Source organism: Diabrotica virgifera, chromosome 8, assembly GCF_917563875.1.
Source record: "Diabrotica virgifera virgifera chromosome 8, PGI_DIABVI_V3a".
In the NCBI taxonomy this organism is placed as follows: Eukaryota; Metazoa; Arthropoda; class Insecta; order Coleoptera; family Chrysomelidae; genus Diabrotica; species Diabrotica virgifera.
In genome coordinates, this window is record NC_065450.1 from 116,175,080 (window position 1) to 116,197,400 (window position 22,321).

Sequence of the window (22,321 nt, forward strand, 5' to 3'; positions counted from 1 at the left end):
TTATTACAATTTGAAAAATAATATCTTATTAAAAAATAATCCTAGAATTTTTTGTAATACACCATTTTAAAGTAAACAAAATAAGCTTTTTTTATTATATAATATAATATATACCTAAATCTAGAAGAAAAAAAGGTATAATGAGAAATTTCAGAAATAATTGTAAAAAATGTAAAAAATAATATTTTTTTTATATTAGGTATTATATAAAATATAATATATAATATAATATTATATTATAATATATACTATATATAATATAATATTATAATATAATATATGTATTATATAATAATATTATTTTATTTTTATATTAAATTATAAAAAATCGTTAAAAGTATAAAACCTTGAAAAACCATAATCTCTTTAAAAAAAATCGTACAACGTTATACAGTAGACTATTTTAAAGACAATTCATTTCTATTTCTATTGCATGTACCATTGCATATACCTAAAGTAACGTAGAAAAAAGTTACAGAACAATATTTGCAAAATAACAAGAAAAATTGCCCAAAATTGCTGTGAGTGGCGAAATTTGAAAAATCATATTTCGAAAACTATATATCCTAATTACCTCTACTAAACAACATTTTAAAGAAGATATATGCAGGTTTTTTTTTGTAACGCAATGTCTATACCTATATCCTCGTGGACAAAAGTTATGGGACAAAAAACAAAATTCCTTTCTTTAGGGTATCTTTGTGCTTTTTCTTTTGAACATATTTTTGTAAAAAAAGTACCATTGACTTTAAAAAGTGATATTTAGATAGGACATTTAACCAGGAACAATTTTTATGTAGATATGTTTGTACCAAAAGTGCATAGAACTCACCCTAATGTAACCTGTGCCCAGGGACTAATTCACCCATTTCTCAAAAACGCACCCCTTTAAATGGTAGCACTCCGCGGTTTTTTCATATATAGATGTCCATTGATCATATGAAATAATAAAACCCCGTTAACGTTGTAGTTCCTTTTAGCTATCTTATTTTGAATATAATCAATAGCCTATTAATATGCAAATACCCGTCAAGGAATAGGTACATAATTTTCTAAGTTAAATGTATAATAATCACAGAGGTACATTTTTTTCTGTCACTTCCAACTTAGAGATGCGTTAGGGAGAATTCGATAATCTGTGACGCACTGAAAAAAAGGTTTGGGACGGGCTATACTTTTATTTTTAAACAAAAATACAGTCGAAAAAATGAAAGAATACCCATGAACGATCACATCAATCATTTATTTTGTATTTGCTGTCTTTTTCTATAAATAACAAACGTTTGTTATAAAAAAAGATAGCAAATACAAAATAAGTGATTAATGTGATCGTTCATGGGTATTCTTTCATTTGTCCGACTGTAGAAGATTTTTAATAACGTCCTTGTTTTTTGTTGTAAAATGTCCCAACAAGCGAAAATGATATTCGGAGGAAATATCATATCTCCAAATATTTTTAATAAGATATTGATAAAATTTTGGCGATAAAATATTTTTTAAATGCAATGCTACACAAGTAGTCACGCTCTGCATACCTCCATCTTCATTACCAATATGTGTTGCAAATTGTTACAAATCAAAAGAAGAAAGCATTTATAATGTAAACCGCGTGTTAGATCTTTTATGTTACGATAAACACCTACCATTAAACTTTTTTATAGCTGTTTCTGTATTACCATGTGTTACTTGCTTTAAAATTCCATTTAACATGGTTCATTCACCTCGTCCCATCATGCAGTTGATGCTGTCAGAAATAATAATTAATTAAACATAATATCTTCCGTTTATTTGTCCAATAGCTAACTAGTTGCTTTTTGTTACAGATATTATTTTGTACCTTAAACACCTATAAGGTGGATATGAAGAAACTGTTAGGAGGTCAAATAGGATTAGAGGATTTTATATTTGCTCATAAAAAAGGTAGGAATTAAAATTTTAATTGAATTTATCAATTTTATGATATCAAGTAGTCAAGTATGATAGACGATGAAGTAATAAATTTTTTGCAGGTGTATGGATTTCTATGAAAGTTGCATTATTGATCAAGAAAAATGCATTTTTAAAGTACATTTCGCTGTGTGAAACATAATGAATTCGTAATTCGGAAATATTTGACGGAAATGAGTTCAATATTACTACTCGAAAATTTTTGGGGTAGCTGACTACGAACACTACGAATGACAACGAATTTCCGAATTACAAATTTATTATTTTTCGCCACTTCGAAATTCACTTTGGAAAATGCATTTTCCTTGTTCAATAATGCAATTTTCATTTCGGCATTATCACTTTAGTTTGCAAGATGTATTAACGTTCTTACGAATCGAATTCAACAAAGGGTATCCCCGTTAAAATAGCCCAAATGCACTTACTCCCAGAATTCATTTTTTAAAATTTTTTACATTTCATGTGATTAAAAATTAAAACTCAGCGCAATTTTAACCCTCTGCCCTTCCCTTTCCCTTCAACACCAAAAACGTTTTTCCGTTTTTATTATTTTTTTTTTCGTGGGATGCAATCAATTTAAAAATGTCAAAAATTTGACCTGCCTAGTTGCCTGCCTAGTTACAAAACATGTCTATTTTTTATAGACTCGTAGGTTGAGTGTATATAACCGCAAAAAAAGTTTTAAGCGCGTAACTTTTTTTGGAGGTGGCTGAAGGTCTATATTTTTATTTTGTGTATTTTATCAAAAACTATATTTCTAATTTTTCAGTGTGGTGTGCCTCCTTAAAAATTCGGAAAACTGGTTTTTAGGGCGTTTTTGGGGATTTTCCCTATTTTATAGACTCCAAAATGAATCAGATCAAAGTTTTTTATAGGCCATATATAATTTGAAGTAACTGGGTCCTTTAGGACATTCAAAAATGGGAAAAACACGTTCAAACGCCCCAAAAACGTGGGTTATTTTGAAGGATTTTTTGGGGGTTTGAGCCTGTTTTTCGCATTTTTGATTGTCCTCAGTTTTGAGTGTCCTTAGTGACTCAGTTACTTTTAATTATACAGGGTGTTTCATTAAGAATTGTCTATCTCCTAACTCAGTGGTCGGCAAAGTGCGGCTCCGGAGCCGCAGGTGGCTCTTTAGCTCCTTAGGTGCGGCTCTGGCCCAAATACCCACGGAAAGCGCAATATTTTCATTTAAAAAATACTTGGTAGGAAAAATATTACCTATATCTTATTCTGATAAATTAGCTTTTATCAAACTTACAAACTTTAGCATTTGTTAAAATTCCTGTTAAGGCTACGATAACAGAGTTGAAATTTTCTTTTTTTGTCACTTGCATTAATAGCTTTGAAATATGTATTTAAGAACAAGAAGGTATGGCGCTCTAAATTCGAACGTCTTCGTATTGAATTGGAAATATTGGAGAAGAAAAAATTCACAACACAAGTGGTCTGCTTTGAATGACCTGGAGAAGGAAGACATGATCATTTTCAACAATGATCAATTAGAAACGAAAATATCGCCAAAAGCCAAAACACGAAAAAAACACTTTTTAATTTTTTGGGTGTTATGGATGGGACTAGGTAGTAGGGCTTTAGTTTTATTTCGTGTAATAAAAGTTTGCTGAACAAGCAGATTTGGCTCCCAATTCTTTTTAAATTGCTGTAATGTTCATATTATGCTCTTTGGCTAAAAAGTTTGCCGACCACTGTCCTAACTGGAGAAACCTTAGCACAAAATACGAAGATTTAACCCAGAACACTTGAATAAAATATTCTTCCTTACCGAGGAGTGTTTTATTACAAATGTTCTAAACTGATTTTAGCCCATTGTGAAAGCACCTTTTAAAATTTTTTGTTCAAATTTGACACACAGTTTACACATGTTAGGATACTTTAAATAGTGTTAAAAGATAGTTTCCGCTGTTACCAGAGGCGTGCTGTAGGGATATATACTTCCTTTTCGCCCCGTTTCCCTCTTACAATCTACGCCACTGTCGTAATAATAATTTCAGCATGTTTTTTTGATTCTTCGTTACGTTTTACGTAAATATCATCCTTTGGTCTCAATGCGATAGAGTAAGTAGTTTTCAAGTTATTTGCGTTTTAATGTAATGGATTCAATAAGATCATGTATTTTAAACACATAATCTTATTAAGGCGGCGTTTACAGGGACTATTTTGCCACTAGGCCCGTGAGGCACCTGCCTCGGGCCCGCATTTTGATGGGGCCCGAAAAGACAACCAAAAATATTTTTTTATTGCAACAACATACATTTTCAAAATTCTTTCATTTCACGAACAGGAAATGATAAATGATAACAATAAGAGTTATATCCATAAAGCATAAACAGTTTTTATCAATTTTTTTAAAAGGACCGGAAAATTTTAAACAAATAGTTTTTTACCTATTTGTGATACTTTAATTTACATACATCTATTTATACGAAAAAGATGCTTATAATTCTGTAAACGATATTTTTAACACAATGTACACAGACAATAGTGAAACAGTAGACTTGAAAACTATTACCGAATGTGAGAACGATATCGATGTTGATGATTTAGTGGAAGAAGTGACACATTTTAAAGAATTTTACAGCACATCTAGTATCATTATTAAATTATATTTAGGGGCCCGAAAATTGTATAGTGCCTCAGGCCTGATTTGGAGTAAAATAGACCCTGGGCGTTTACACTGGATGCGAGTTCGTACGAAACATTATTCGTACGAATTCGTACTAATTTAAGTCGTAAGACAGATTGGTTACATTAGATGCGACCTCAGACGAAAAAACGCACTAGATATATCACAGTTTTCACATTGTGATTTGTGGTGAACACATGAATAACACTGCGAAGTTTTAATTTTTTGAAACAGCGTTATTATTAAAGTTGCTTTTATTAGCAAACTCCAGAGTTTGGGTTGATGACTTTTTATTCACATGTCGGTACCTAGTTGTATTGTTTACTTTTTTGGTCCCATAAAGTTTGCCTTTTTTGGACTAGTATTATTATTTTTCAACATTCATTTTGTAACTACATAATAGGGCTATTCATCACTTTTCTTTTTTTGTTCGTATCCTTGACGTATGGCATATAATATATCTACGTCATACGTCATTGGTATATCCCGGTATATCCCACCTAATTATATATACCAATGACGTATAACGTAGATATATTATACGTCTTACGTCAAAGGTATGAAAAAAAAAGTAAAGCGATAATTAGCCCTATATTATCCAAATATTAATTTAGTAAGGTTTCGTCCTCGTTTGGCGTCGATAAAACATCCACACCAAAACACCAAACCAATAAAACTAAATAGAGGAATTAGGAAAGGGGACACAATATCCCCAAAATTATTTACACAAGCACTAGAAGATATAGTCAAAAAACTTGAATGACACAACAAAGTAATCAACATCAATGGACAACTGTTAAATAACCTGAGATATGCGGATGACATAGCGGTGATATCAGACAATATGAAAGATCTTAACGAAATAATATGACACAATTTGACAAGGAAGCAAACGAGATAGGTCTGAAAATGAACTACACAAAAACGAAATATATGACCAACGTAGAAGAGGACAACGAAACCATACAAATAGGAACAAGTACAATACAGAAAGTCAAGGAGTACATATACCTAGGGCAAATAATGAAACTGAGTAAAGAAAATCAAACAGCAGAAATAAAAAGGAGAATAAGACTCGCATGGGTGATATTCGGAAAAACGAGCTATATCCTGAAATACCAGAAATATGCCCAATACCTCCGCACAAAAGTATATGATCAATGTGCCCTACCAGTACTTGCATATGGAGCACAGACATGGACCTTCACAATGGAAAATATGGAAAAGATGGCTAAGACTCAAAAGGCAATGGAAAGGGTGATGCTGGGTATGAAGCTAACTGATAAAAAGAAAAATACATGGATCAGAAATAAAACTAAAGTGAAAGACGTAAATATACATGCAGCTATCGCAAATAGCTGCGAAAAATTACAGGACACAACAGCAGACAAAGAGACGGAAGATGAAGTGAAACGATAACTCACTGGAGATCTTGGGTCCATAAAACAGGAAAGGGCAGACCACAGATGAAATGGTCGGATGACCTAAAAATATACGCAGGGACCAGATGGACACTGAACCAAGAAGAGTAGAAAAATAAAGCGTCGGTTAGACACAGCGATAAGTTACAGCAACTTATTGTGATGACAAGTTGCTGTGATTTGTTGATGATTGAAACGCTGTTTAGACGCTGCGATATGTTGCTGTGATTTATCGCGATGTGATTGACCTCAACAAGTTGAAGAGGGCAGTATTGTGTACACTTTACACACTTTATTGTGTACACTAACAAATAGATCCTGTTATCTTCTTCATAACAAAAATATAAAGGTTGAGTATATTATACAGGGCATTTACAAAGTTATAACCAATTTTATATGAAAATCGTAACAAGTTCAACTCAATGTATAAATAAAAATAAGCACAACGGCAATGGTTTATTGATGCCATACATTTTATTTATTTTCAAAATTTTTAAAAATGATTGATATTGCTAATTTACTTTATATCTAATACAGGGTGAGTTAAAACTGAAGTACATTATTTTCTCAGTAAAATTTAAATGGGATACCCTGTATTTTATACCACTATTGAAAAGTACTATTACCGTAGTTTAGTTTGTACACAACCTTCCCTATGTCTAAACCCAAGTCTAATCTATGTCGAAACCCCTTCGTCGAAAACCCTTCGAAAAATCGATAGTAAGACTCTATGGGACAGAGCTAGAAGTGCAGATATACGACAGAAGACAGGGTAAGAAACAGAAGAATATAATGGAATGACCACATAAGCCGAATGACAACAGAGTAGTCAGAACAGCGAGAGACGGTTTCCCAATAGGAAGACTATCAGTGGTAAGACCACGAAAACGATGGAACGACAACTTACTAGAGGCACATTGAAAAAACAGACAGTCACGTCTATACAAAAAGAAGAAGAAGAATAACTTATGAAAATTTTGATAATAAATAAAAAATATGGCATCAATAATCCATTGCTTTTGTGCTTATTTTTATTTATACAATAAGTTAACTTGTTACAATTTGTCATATAAAATTGGTTATAACTTTGTAAAATACCCTGTGTATAACATAACAATCCTTTATACTTTTGTAATGGTGAAGTTAAGAAAATTTTGAATATAAAATAAAACACAGGGTGTTCCATTAAAAAAAAACAAGTTTGGTCTGCCACTATGTTATCGAACACCCTGTAACATTCTAATTAATTTTGAAATGTGAATCTCAAAGTTAGCTACAATTTTTGTTATTAACTTTTATTGCTATCTATTATTATAACGGATCTACGGAGCTTAACCACACTAGTCAATCTCCCTGTACATATAATTCTTATAGTTGATAAAAGTGTTATATTATAGTTGATTGATGCAACCCAACTCCAATGATAAATCGCTGTACCGTTTAGACACGACGATAAATTAAAACAACTCGATCATTACAATAAGTTGATGCAACCCGATACCAACTTCAATCCAACTCCAACTTCGATAAGTCGCTGCGATGCACCGTTTACACACAATGATAAATTGCAACAACTCGATTGATATCGATAAGTTGTTTGATTTATCGCTGTGTCTAAACGACCCTTAAGGGGGAGGCCTACGTTCAACTTTGAACAAATGAAGGGCAATAGATAGATACAGTTTAACCCAAACTCAGTACGTCTCGTGATTATTATAACTTCAATTCAACTCCAACTTCGATAAGACGCTGCGATGCACCGTTTACACACAATGATAAATTGCAACAACTCGATTGATATCGATAAGTTGTTTGATTTATCGCTGTGTTTAAAAGACCCTTAAGGGGGAGGCCTACGTTCAACTTTGAACAATGAAGGGCAATAGATAGATACAGTTTAACCCAAACTCAGTACGTCCGTGATTATTATACATAGAACTTCGAAAATTATGTATTCGTTTAAGGGTATTTCCATATTGAAACGACTTAGGTCCGGTTTCACCAACAACAAATAGATCAATGAATAGTTATTCGTCGAATAAAATTTATTAGACGTTTATATTTATATTTTGTTTCAATATAATTTTGATAATTTAAAGTAAAACTGGCGAATTTACTTTTTTAATAATATTTATAGCGAGATTATCTTGCCAATTTATTCGAAAAGTTAGTATTTATTTGATAAATAACTAAAATAAGTCATATGTGACGTTAGTAGAATGCAGAAATGTCAGTTTATTGGTCGAATAACTATTCATAGAATGAACAACTACTATTTGTCGTTGGTGAAACCGGCCAATATACGCATGTATAATTGTTTGACAATTACAATACTCTAAATAGATAACTAATCCATGATGCGAATAAAGATAATTTGAAACAAAAGTAATCTATCGTGAGAGTACTTTCACAATGTTAAATGTATAAAATGACAATTGTAATTGTAGGTTAGAAATTTGGCAGCGACGTAAATATAAATATTCTATGTCATTGGTATATTCGGACATTGTATAGTGAAATTTTATTCTATATTTATTTTAACTTCAATCCAACTCCAACTTCAATAAGTCGTTGCGATGCACCGTTTACACACAATGATAAATTGCAACAACTCGATTGATATTGATAAGTTGTTTGATTTATCGCTGTGTTTAGACGATCCTTAAGGGGGCGGCCTACGTTCAACTTTGAACAAATGAAGGGCAATAGATAGATACAGTTTAACCCAAACTCAGTACGTCCGTGATTATTATACATAGAACTTCGAAAATTATGTATTCGTTTAAGAGTATTTCCATATTGAAGCGACTTTCCATATTGAAGGTCCGGTTTCACCAACAACAAATAAATCAATGAATAGTTATTCGTCGAATAAAATTTATTAGACGTTTATATTTATATTTTGTTTCAATATAATTTTGATAATTTAAAGTAAAACTGGCGAATTTACTTTTTTAATAATATTTATAGCGAGATTATCTTGCCAATTTATTCGAAAAGTTAGTATTTATTTGATAAATAACTAAAATAAGTCATATGTGACGTTAGTAGAATGCAGAAATGTCAGTTTATTGGTCGAATAACTATTCACAGAATGAACAACTACTATTTGTCGTTGGTGAAACCGGCCAATATACGCATATATGTACAATTGTTTGACAATTACAATACTCTAACTAAATAGATAACTAATCCATGATGCGAATAAAGATAATTTGAACCAAAAGTTATCTATCGTGAAAGTACTTTCACAATGTTAAATGTATAAAATGACAATTGTAATTGTAGGTTAGAAATTTGGCAGCGACGTAAATATAAATATTCTATGTCATTGGTATATTCGGACATTGTATAGTGAAATTTTATTCTATATTTATTTTAACTTCAATCCAACTCCAACTTCAATAAGTCGTTGCGATGCACCGTTTACACACAATGATAAATTGCAACAACTCGATTGATATTGATAAGTTGTTTGATTTATCGCTGTGTTTAAACGACCCTTAAGGGGGAGGCCTACGTTCAACTTTGAACAAATGAAGGGCAATAGATAGATACAGTTTAACCCAAACTCAGTACGTCCGTGATTATTATACATAGAACTTCGAAAATTATGTATTCGTTTAAGGGTATTTCCATATTGAAGCGACTTAGGTCCGGTTTCACCAACAACAAATAAATAAATAATAGTAATTCGTCGAATAAAATTTATTAGACGTTTATATTTATATTTTGTTTCAATATAATTTTGATAATTTAAAGTAAAACTGGCGAATTTACTTTTTTTAAAATATTTATAGCGAGATTATCTTGTCAATTTATTCGAAAAGTTAGTATTTATTTGATAAATAACTAAAATAAGTCATATGTGACGTTAGTAGAATGCAGAAATGTCAGTTTATTGGTCGAATAACTATTCATAGAATGAACAACTACTATTTGTCGTTGGTAAAACCGGCCAATATACGCATATATGTATAATTGTTTGACAATTACCTACAATACTCTAAATAGATAACTAATCCATGATGCGAATAAAGATAATTTGAAACAAAAGTAATCTATCGTGAGAGTACTTTCACAATGTTAAATGTATAAAATGACAATTGTAATTGTAGGTTAGAAATTTGGCAGCGACGTAAATATAAATATTCTATGTCATTGGTATATTCGGACATTGTATAGTGAAATTGTATTCTATATTTATTTTAACTTCAATCCAACTCCAACTTCAATAAGTCGCTGCGATGCACCGTTTACACACAATGATAAATTGCAACAACTCGATTGATATCGATAAGTTGTTTGATTTATCGCTGTGTTTAAACGACCCTTAAGGGGGAGGCCTACGTTCAACTTTGAACAAATGAAGGGCAATAGATAGATACAGTTTAACCCAAACTCAGTACGTCCGTGATTATTATACATAGAACTTCGCAAATTATGTATTCGTTTAAGGGTATTTCCATATTGAAGCGGCTTAGGTCCGGTTTCACCAACAGCAAATAAATAAATGAATAGTTATTAGTCGAATAAAATTTATTAGACGTTTATATTTATATTTTGTTTCAATATAATTTTGATAATTTAAAGTAAAACTGGCGAGTTTACTTTTTTTTTAATATTTATAGCGAGATTATCTTGCCAATTTATTCGAAAAGTTAGTATTTATTTGATAAATAGCTAAAATAAGTCGTATGTGACGTTAGTAGAATGCAGAAATGTCAGTTTATTGGACGAATAACTATTCATAGAATGAACAACTACTATTTTAGGCCAATCAAGTTAGGCTTTTACTAGACATACCGCAAAAGACGAGGTTTGACAGTTGAAATCTGTAGTATGAGATATTACAAAAATACTACCATCTTGAGATTCATCAATTTTTTAGTGGAACATTTTTTAAATAAACAATCAAAACGTCAAACTTAGTTTTTTGCTCATAACTTAAAAACTTGTTTATTTAGAAATTTGATGTCCACAGGTAACTTTTTCAGAAAAAAAGATACATCGAATGAGATACGCTAAATGAAAATCGGTTAATAAATAAAAAAGTTATTGCAAAACGGATGACAAAATCACTGTTTTTGAATATTGTTAATAACAATTTTATTTTTTACTAAAATATGTTTTAATATACCTAAAATTGAGGGCATTATGGTGTTTGAATGGTGTGCAAAAAATGGTCCAGATCTGTTAAATAGTTTTCGCAAAATTGAATTTGTTTATAAAATTTTTTGAAAAACTTATTTTAAAATTTTTTTAATATGGCTGAATGTATCTCAATAATCCGGGGCTCATTTCCTTCGTTAAGATGTATACTAATAGCCTATGAAAAAAAAGTAAAAAAAATTACATATACATACACAAAATTATTTGTTAATAAATAGCAGTTTTTAAGCTTATAAACAATTACAATAATTTCGTAGAAATTAGATCAAATTAAATGGCAATAAAAAATACGGAAAGTTGGTTAAAATACACAACTTCTAAAAAAAAAATTTTAGGTCTTACGACCCTTGGGGTCTGAGATCTTTTTTTGAAATAATCACTGTTACGTTAATTAACAACACTAAGATCTAAAATTAACCAATCTTTTATAAGAAAAGTCAAAGTTTTTAACAAAGTTTTTAGCAATAAAAAATGTTAAAAATTGTTTAAACAGTAGTGTTATAAACAAAGAGTATTTTGCGTTCCGAGTAAAGTAAAAAATAGCGGGCGTAGTCGACTGACTGAATAGTGGGCGCGGTTGGCGACCGGCAGCAACTCCTAAAATTAAACACATTAAAAGAGAAGTTGTTAATTTTTAAACATTTTGTCGTCAGATTTCGTTAGTTTCATGTTTACTTAAAAAAGTTAAGTGACAAACTTTTCAGTTTATAATTTTAACTAACACAGAAATAAAATACAATTCATGAAGAAGTTTTCCAAAAAAAATTTAATTTAAAATATGCAATAGGAAAAATGTTATGTGACTTTATAGACGAGCGGTACACCCCAAAAAAAGCTTATTTATCGAGATACTGATACTAATTTTGGTCATACTTTATACTTTTGATGGTGCTGAAAACGAAAATTAGGGTTGTTTTGAATTTTACGTGGGGGAACATTATCAAAATCGCAACTTTACCCTAAAAATAAAAAAAAAAATCACGTTTTTTTTGCCTTTAACTTGCTACAACTCTGTTCCATTGTAATATTTTTTTCTGGAATTTTTATAGTATATATTTCTCACCTTTCTGAAGACAATGGGACCTGCTTCAATATTTCTGTCTTGCTATAAAGAAAGTTATAAATTGTTTGAAGTAAAAGGTGCAGATTCTTGAATTGCAAAGTTTAATCTCAAAAGTTGAGTGACAAAATTTGAAATTTAGCTGTTTAATTAATTTTATGTTAAAATCTAGAGTACAGAGAACAAAATGTTTTATAGCAAAAAAGTGGTGTAACTTTTAATTTTAAGAAAAAAGTGATTTAATTTTTTTTTTATTTTTAGTGTAAAATTGCGATTTTGACAATGTTTCCCCATCTAAAATTCAAAATAAAACTCATTTTCGTTTTCAGCACCATCAAAAACATAAAGTAAGACCAAAATTAGCCATTCACCACACCGTAGTTGATATCTCGAGAAATGAGCGTTTTTGGGGGGGGGGGGAGTACCACTACTCTATAAGGTCGCGTAACTTTTTTTCTGTTGCATATTTTGACTTGAAATTTTCCAGAAAACTTCTTCAGGACCTATGTTTTAATGCTGCGTTGATTAAAATTATAAACTAAACAGTTTGTCACCCAACTTTTATAAGTAAACAGAAAACTAATGAAAAAATTGTTTAAACAATTTTCCGGCCGCGGTAGCTCTTGGTACCCTCTGGATTTGTTATGAGGATTTTTTTTAGTTTAAGTTTAAGTTTGTGCAAAAAATACGGATCGGAATAATTTACCTAACGGGGTCGACGATTAAGGACTACACACGGATTCAAAATAGAGAAGAAAAAATGGCCTATACCTACCAATCGGGTTCTACTGTACCAAGTTTACTATTTTTTTATCTATGGTACCACATTAAAATAATAACGTTTATCTTATTTTCATTGCAAAATTATCCAAAACAAAGCAGCTAATGGGATGTATAAACCTTTTTGAAGTGGCCTTTTTAATCTTATTTTTTTAATTTATTTATTTAAAATATAATTTTGCTAAATAAATGTGCAACATAATAATATTCATAAAATTCAAGTTTCTACCAAAATATATAAATATAATATTAAGCTTCAAATCCGGTATACTGTCAATGTTAAAAATGGGCTGCAACGGTCTAACGCTAGCGAATGGTAGTCCGCGAATTTATTCTCATTCGGCTACGCCCATTATTTTTTTTACTTTAGTCGCAACGCAAAATACTCTTTGTTTATAACACTACTGTTTAAACAATTTTTAACATTTTTTCTTGCTAAAAACTTTGTTAAAAACTTTGACTTTTCTTATAAAAGATTGGTTAATTTTAGATCTTAGTGTTGTTAATTAATGTAACAGTGATTTTTTCAAAAAAAAGGGGCTATCTCAGACCCCAAGGGTCGTAGGACCTAAAATTTTTTTTAGAAGTTGTGTATTTTAACCACCTTTCCGTATTTTTTATTGCCATTTAATTTGATCTAATTTCTACGAAATTATTGTAATTTTATAAGCTTAAAAACTGCTATTTATTAACAAATAATTTTGTGTACGTACATGTAATTTTTTTTACTTTTTTTTTTCATAGGCTATTAGTATACATCTTAACGAAGGAAATGAGCCCCGGATTATTGAGATACATTCAGCTATATTAACTGGACCAGCCTCAGAACTTAGCTCGTTTTTCAAAAAATTTTATAAACAAATTCAATTTTGCGAAAACTATTTAACAGATCTGGACCATTTTTTGCACACCATTCAAACACCATAATGCCCTCAATTTTAGGTATATTAAAACATATTTTAGTAATTAACAATATTCAAAAACAGTGATTTTGTCGTCAGTTTTGCAATAACTTTTTTGTTTATTAACCGATTTTCATTTAGCGTATCTCATTCGATGTACCTTTTTGTTCTAAAAAAGTTACCTGTGGACGTCAAATCTCTAAATAAACAATTTTTTAAGTTATGAGCACAAAAATAAGTTTGACGTTTTGATTGTTTATTTAAAAATTGTTCCACTAAAAAATTGATGAATCCCAAGATGGTAGCCTTTTTGTAATATCTCATACTACACATTTCAACTGTCAAACCTCGTCTTTTCAATTATGTCGAAAAACGGCTTATTTTTTACTAACTTGATTGATCTATTTGTCGTTGGTGAAACCGGCCAATATACCCATATATGTATAATTGTTTGACAATTACAATACTCTAAATAGATAACTAATCCATAATGCGAATAAAGATAATTTGAAACAACACTAATCTATCGTGAGAGTACTTTCACAATGTTCAGTGTATAAAATGACAATTGTAATTGTAGGTTAGAAATTTGTCACGGACGTAAATAAAGTATTTTTACTACAAAAACGTTATTACGTAGGTCAAAATTTTTGACGTAAGAGAACTGTCAAAACATTAGAATGTGACTTTTCATTATTGCCGTGTTTATAATAAACATAGCAATAATGAAAAGTCACATTCTAATGTTTTGACAGTTCTCTTACGTCAAAAATTTTGACCTACGTAATAACGTTTTTGTAGTAAAAATACTATATAAATATTCTATGTCATTGGTATAGTCGGATATTGTATAGTGAAATTGTATTCTATATTTATTTAATTTTTCCTTAAAATATTTTAAATATTAATATTCTGGCAAATATTTACATAACTATTATTAATATTTAAATAAACATAAATATAAATATTCTAATAACTATCAGATTTACCTAAAATGTCATGCAGTGATTCGGGGCATTTTTGGGGCTTTTCAACGATTATCATTTGCGAGCTTCTGTCATATGTTGTATAATCTGTGTATAATATTAATATATACGGATTATACGACCTATGACAGAAGCTCGAAACAAATGAGAAGCGTTGAAAAGCCCTATTCTTAAAATTCTACATGACGTCAAAATTAATTACGCACTGAAAACAGGTTTGGGATAAACTGTAGAAGGTTTCGTTAGGTAATATTAATTTATTCCCAGATATTCAGCGAATTGTGTGGTAATTACGTCCCGAATATTTTTTTAAATATTCGTTAAATAAATGTATTGTTAAATTGTTAAGTAAATGCTAAAGATGTTTTTATGTATTGTTTAAAGGTAGACCCAAAGAAGTTGAATTAACAAAATCAGAAGACGCTTTAGGACTTACAATTACGGATAACGGAGCCGGATATGCATTCATAAAACGAATAAAAGAAGGCTCGGTCGTGTCGCATATACCTCATATACAGGTAAGGTATGTAAATAAGATAACATAATAAGTAAATGTAACTTAAACATATTAAGTACAATATTTTTATTATATATAACAGCACTACAGGCTTTATAGGCCGTTGGCTTCGATAGTCTTGACTAATTTCTTCCACTTTTACCGGTCCTTCACTTATTCTCTCCAGTCTCCTTTACCCATTTCTTCTATGTCAGTCCGGACGGCATCCAACCACTTCCTTCGTGGTCTCCCTCTTCTTTTCTTCCCTCGTTCTCCTGCTAACAAAACTCTTAGGGCGTTTCTTTCTGGTGGCATTCGTGAAACCTGTCCCAATCATCTAAGTTTCTGTGCTCTGATTTTCTGTGTTTTTCAGGATCTCTTATACATTTCCATTAGCTCCTGGTTTGTTCTTCTGCGCCATTCCTCATTAGCTTCCTTGATACCACCAAAAACTTTTCTCAAGATTTTCCTCTCTCAAATCTCTATTTCCTTGTTTCTGATTCATGGTCCAAGTTTCACATGCATACAACACCGTTGGTCTCACTATTGTCTCATAAGTTCGAATCTTGGCCGCCCTGGACACGTTTTTGGCCTTTATCAGTTAAAGACTTCAAAATGCCCACACAGTAACATAAATAAATTAAGTTTTCAATTAAAAATCTTTTAGAAATATTTTTAATATTTTTCAATATTATTAATGTTTATATTAGGTTGAAAACTTTGCCTTTCAGTGGCCAGATGACGCTAGTCACCTACTCCATTAACGTCAGTTGCAATGCGGGGATAACCTTTCGTGGTTTTGTCACTTCGAGCAGAGAGCAGCAAGCCTACGCCTCTCCGATGATGACTCCAAAAAGAGTCGAAAATCGTCGATTCAGAGTGCTGGTTTGCGCTCCCTGTTCTAAGTGAAAAATAAGACAGTTTTGCCTTCGCATTGCAACTGAATAAAAATGGTATACATTTTTATAAAATAAATCACTTGAGAAAGGCATCTGCCGAAACAGCTGTAGTCACATAGTTTTATAATAAATTTTGTGGAAGTATCGAAAACAAAATGTTCAGTGTTTTATTGCTAGACTTTAACAGTGGGTTTAATGATCCTACTGCTTTGCTAGCTTTCAATAACCGTTTATCAATTTCCCTCTCTTCGCCTCCTCTATTTGTAATTGTTACTCCAAGGTACTCAAATTCAGTTACCTTCTCAAATTTATACTCTCTATTATTCGTCCTTAGAGTGATCCATTTATTTTCTTCTGCATTTTCCCCTCTGATTTCCATATACTTGCTTTTTCCTTGGTTTATAGTCAGGCCATATTTTCTAGCTTTTTCTTCAAATTGTTTAAACATTTTTCGAAGTTCTATTCTTGAACGTGTCAAAAACACCAAGTCATTTGCAAAACCTATGCATTGTTGTCTTTTATTAAGAATCGTGCCGCTTTTCTGGATATTGGCTCCTCTAATTATCTTTTCTAGTACTAGGTTGAATAACTCTGTTGACAGAGGGTCTCCTTGTTTTAATCCTCTATTGACTTTAAACTGATTTGAAAAACTTCCTCCAATCATGACTTTATTGACTGTATGAGTTGGCGTCATTTTAACTAATCGTGTCAGTTTCTCTGGTATTGTTAGTGATCTCATTGCCTCATATAGTCCGTTTCGTGAGATGGAGTCGTAAGCCTGTTTAAAGTCAATATAGAGCATATGCAAGCCTAGATTTTGTTCATAACTATTGTTTTGTAATAATTTTAACATAACCATTTGATCGGTTGTTGCTCTTCCCTATCTGAAACCAGCCTGGTATTCTCCTATTTTTTCCGCTTCATAGGTTTTCATTCTGGTTTTTATGGTTTTTCCCAAAACCTTCTAACAGTGCGATTTCTCTGTAATTTTTACAGATAGTTTTATCACCTTTCTTGCGAATTGGGCAGATGATTGCTATGTTTCATTGCTATGGCATTTTTTCGTTTTCCCATATTTTCTCTATTAGTCGAGCTACCTTTGGCTGCAGCATATTTCCTCTTACCTTAATATCTCTGCTGGGACTCCGCTTTCTCCGGTATTTTTATTATTTTTTCGATCTTTTATTACTGATATTATCTCTATTTCTGCCGGGTTTTGTGTTTGTTTTGGTTCTTTTTCTTGTACTTCTTGTTGTTCTATTTCTTGTCTTTGTTGTTGTTTTTGTGTGTCTGTTTGGCCTTTATCGTTTAATAGGGGGACATGAAAGGAGCCACCACGTAGATTGTGATCACTTGTAAATACAATCGGGCGTCCCCTGGAAACGAGTAATGTCGGCTAATCCTTTCAACACCGGTGCACCAACAACACAGATGCAATCAAAATCAAAACGGTCTTTATCAAGGCTATTTTTGATGACGACCTCAATTAATATTGAAGGACTATCAGCAGATAAAGAAGACCTATTGTCTAATATGTGCAGAGAACATGGTGTCGATGTTCTACTGGTTCAAGAAACCCATAGAGGTACTGCAAGCCGCAGACCAAGGATTCGGGGTATGAAGCTCATACTGGAGAGACCACACGACCAATATGGTAGCGCAGTCTTCGTCAGACCAGATATCGACGTAGCATCCACATCTCTAACAGATCAAAATGACATCGAGATCCTCACAGTGGAGATAAACTCCTGTACAGTAACGTCAATAACTGTACAATACAATTCATACGATAAATTTGTAGAAATCGTAAAGCAAGTATCACGGAAAGTTAGCCCTAGAGGTTGTCGAACTGAGTACATAGCGGGGCTCAATGAAGAATCTAAACCCCTACTTAAAAGATACGAACAGCTATATGAAGAAGACCCTTTCTCGGAAGCGACAATACAGGCTGGGGAGGAAATGTTACATGCGATATCCGCCAACAGAACGGAAAGGTGGTGCAAGCTGGTCACGAGTCTGGACATGAAACAAAACAGCAGACGTGCCTGGAAGCTGATTCGGAATCTTGGCAACGATCCCGCTGCTCCGGCAGTCAACATGACAGAAGTCACACCCGATCAGATAGCCCATCATCTTCTAATGAACGGTAAGACGACATCAAGAAAGAACAAGGTGAGAGCTCAACGGAATATCGACGAAGAAAGAGATGTTCTAGGTACCTCTTTCTGTCTAGAGGAGATGAGAGGCGCGATCCATCAAATGAAAGATAATAAAGCGGCTGGCCTGGACGACATACGAACAGAGCAAATAAAGAACTTTGGACTAAAAACCGTAGAGTGGCTCGTAAAAATGATGAATTGCTGCATCCGTACATTAGAAATCCCCAAAATCTGGAGAAAAGGCTAGAGTGGTAGCCCTCTTAAAACCAGGGAAGGATCCGGCGGATACAAAGAGTTTTAGACCTGTATCTCTCTTGTGCCACCTTTTCAAGGCCTTTGAAATAATGATACTGAACCGGATCGCAGAATATGTGGAGACTAAAATTATTCCAGAACAAGCAGGATTCAGGCCCGGAAAGTGCTGCTGCAGTCAAATTCTTAATCTCACCCAACATATTGAAGATGGTTTTGAACGGAAGGAAATAACAGGAGTAGTGTTCATAGACCTAACTGCCGCCTATGATACAGTTAACCATCAACGGCTACTCGCAAAACTCTACGAAACTACAAAGGATTTCCGACTAACAAGGTTAGTGAAATGTCTCCTCCAGAATAGACGCTTCTACGTAACGCTCCAGTCCAAGAACAGTCGGTGGAGGGACCAAAAAAATGGGCTACCACAGGAAAATGTCCTCGCGCCGATTCAATACAACATATACACCAACGACCAACCCATACACCAACAAACAAGGCAATTTATTTACGCTGATGATACAGCGGTGGCAGCACAGGGAAGAACCTTCAATGAAGTCGAAGTGAAACTGACAGATGCCCTGGGAGACTTAGCTCTATACTATGATAAAAACCATCTGAAACCCAATCCCACAAAAACCCAGGTATGTGCTTTCCACCTGAGAAACAAGCATGCCCGAAGGTCGCTGGAGGTGGAATGGCGTGGTCAGATGCTGGAACACAACAAGACGCCAAAATACCTTGGCGTCCGTCTGGATAGAACTCTCTCTTACCGATACCACTGTCAAGATGTCAAGAAGAAAGTAAGTGCCAGAAATAATATCATCCGCAAGCTAACTAATACAAAATGGGGAGCACAACCACACACTCTCCGCACTTCTGCCTTGGCATTATGTTTTTCGGCCGCGGAGTTTGGAGCACCAGTATGGGCAAACTCTGCTCACGCAAAGAACATCGACGTGGCTCTAAATGAAACGGTCCGTATAATATCGGGTTACCTGAACCCGACACCTATCGAAGAGGTATACCCCATTGCTGGAAGTGCTCCACCACCTATCAGGAGGAAGGTCACGTCAGAGGTAGAACGGAAAAAGCAGGAGACGGACCGAAGACACCCCTTATATGACCACCAAACTCAGCCAAGCAGACTAAGATCTCGGAAAAGCTTCCTGAAAACATCAATATCCATCCCCGAAGCACCAGAGACGCGCCGAATACACCTATGGCAAGCGTCAGTACCGCGACACATTTTCCTCCCTCGGAGGAAATGGCTGCTGGACACAATTTACCGTATCCGACTTGGAAAGCGCTAAACAGCCTAGAACCGGCGTTTCACGTTGTGCTAGTAACCTGAAAAAATGGGGATACCAGGAGGACGATACCTGCGACTGTGGCGCGGTTCAGACCAGCCGGCATCTACTATCATGCACAGAGATGAAAGAGACCTGCACAGAACAAGACTTAATTATAGCAAATGATAGGGCCATCTATGTGGCCAACCATTGGAAATACAGAATTTAAAGTTGTTGGTGTTCCGGACACGGAAAGTAAGTAAGTATCGTTTAATAATTCTTCGAAATACTCTGCCCATCTGTTTAATTTTTCTGTCTTGTCTCCCAATAACATACCATCTTTATTTCTACAAAACATTGTGCATTTATTTTGTGTCACTCGTGTCTTTTTTACTCCTTGATAAAAATTTCTAACTTTTTTTTGGGTGTAGTTTTCTTCTATTATTTCTAGTTGTTTTTCCAAAAATTTTCTATTCTTTTGTCTGCATAATCGTTTAGCTTCTCTTCTTTGGATTTTATTATGCTCTTTACTTTTATTTGTGTTGTTTATAATATTTTCCATTTTTGCGTTGTTCGTCTGCTCTACACGAATAAAAGAAGGCTCGGTCGTGTTGCATATAGGTATTTACCTCATATTACAAGTAAGGTAGGTAAATAAGATAACATAATAAGTAAAGGAACTTAAACGTATGTGTAAAATATTTTTATTACCTCATATAATTATAAAACGTATTACTACAAACAAGTTTTCCCAGATTTGTCATCAATACAATGCAGAAATAAAGTTTTTTTTATAGAAATCGTCATAAAGTATACAAATAATATGATAAGAGAAATTAACTTGAAGAAAGATATCAACAGGCAATTATTTATTTAACATCATCAAATACCTATAAATAAAAATTGTGCTGTAAAAAATATATTAATGTCCTCTCTATAGATTTAAAAGTATTAGCATGATCGCACATCCACCCACGCGAGTTTTACACGTCCACAACGCGATTCAAACGTAAGTCTGGTTCACTCAATTGTGAATCACGAGCCAGGTCATATAAAATTCATTTCATATGCAAAAATAAAAATCGACATATTTTGGACCGATTTAAGTATAAGAATGTTTAAACCAATTAGTATGCTGATCTTGTCTCTTTCAATAATTAGTACCTTCTTCTTCTTTTTGTGTAGACATGACTCTCTACTTTTCAATGTGCCTCCAGTAAGTTGTCATTCCATCGTTTTCTTGGTCTTCCTATTGAAGAACCTTCTCTCGCCATTCATACTACGCTATTTGATGTCATTCGACTTATGTGGTCGTTCCATTCTACTCTTTTGTTTTTTGCCCCGTTATTAATGTTGTCCACCTTGCATTTCCGTCGGATATCTGTACTTCTAGCTCTATCCCATAGTGTCTTACCATCGATTTTTCTAAGGGTTTTCATCTTTGCTGTTTCTAGCATTCTTTTTGTCCTTGCTGTATCCGGTCGTGTTTCTGCCGCGTGTTATTGGTCTGATGACTGTTTTGTAAATTCTACCTTTCACCTCTTTTCCAATATTTTTATTTCTCCATAGTGTTTCATTCAGGCAACCTGCTGCTCTGTTTGCTTTATTCACTTGACATGGGCGTCCGCAGAATCAAAACTAGGGAGGGGCAGATTTGAGAAATAAAAAATTGGTTAGATAAGCAATAATAAATATAAACGTAAATTGAGAGTCTTCGCTCTGAGGAGTGGGGTGGAAGGGGCTTCCCTCAGAAAAGTTTTGAAAATAACGTTTTTGAAGCCAAAATTCAACGCCTTAAATATTTAAAAACTTTTTTAATGCTTTTTACAAAAACGTGATACAAATTTAACAACTTTATTTCCTCCTGGATAAGCCTTAGATTTGTGAAGCAACATAAATTGTCTGTTCCTAAACACTAATATGTAAACAACAATTTACGCGGATCAATTGTAAATTCTTGTAAAACTGTCTCTACAAACTTTTTCTCGTTTGATAATAGAGCGAAGGCTGGCGTATTTTCTTCGGAAAACCGTGTCTCTAGAGAAGATATGATAAAATCCAGATACGAAAGAATCATGGATCGCCTCAAGTATTCACTAGGCGTATCAGCTGGCTGATTACTATTATGCTATTGCTTGTTTATAGTTCTTTTTCTTCTTCAAGTGCCATCTTCGTTCCGAAGGTTGGCGATCATCAGGGCTATACGTATTTTCGAAACTGCTGACCGAAACAATTCGTTGTTGCTACAGCTATACCATTCCCGTAGATTCTTTAGCCAGGATTCTTTAGCCAGGATTCTTTAGCCAGTTAT

The 22,321-nt window shown here is 33.1% G+C and overlaps 1 protein-coding gene across 1 annotated transcript in view; it reads left to right on the forward strand.

The window, feature by feature from the left end:
* LOC126890483 (PDZ domain-containing protein GIPC1-like) overlaps positions 1-22,321 on the forward strand; it is a 194,233-nt gene that overhangs the window by 101,024 nt on the left and 70,888 nt on the right. The window contains exons 2-3 of the mRNA XM_050659465.1: positions 1,824-1,920; positions 15,297-15,430. Coding sequence (XP_050515422.1) covers positions 1,824-1,920; positions 15,297-15,430 — 231 coding nt within the window. The remainder of the gene's footprint in view (positions 1-1,823; positions 1,921-15,296; positions 15,431-22,321) is intronic.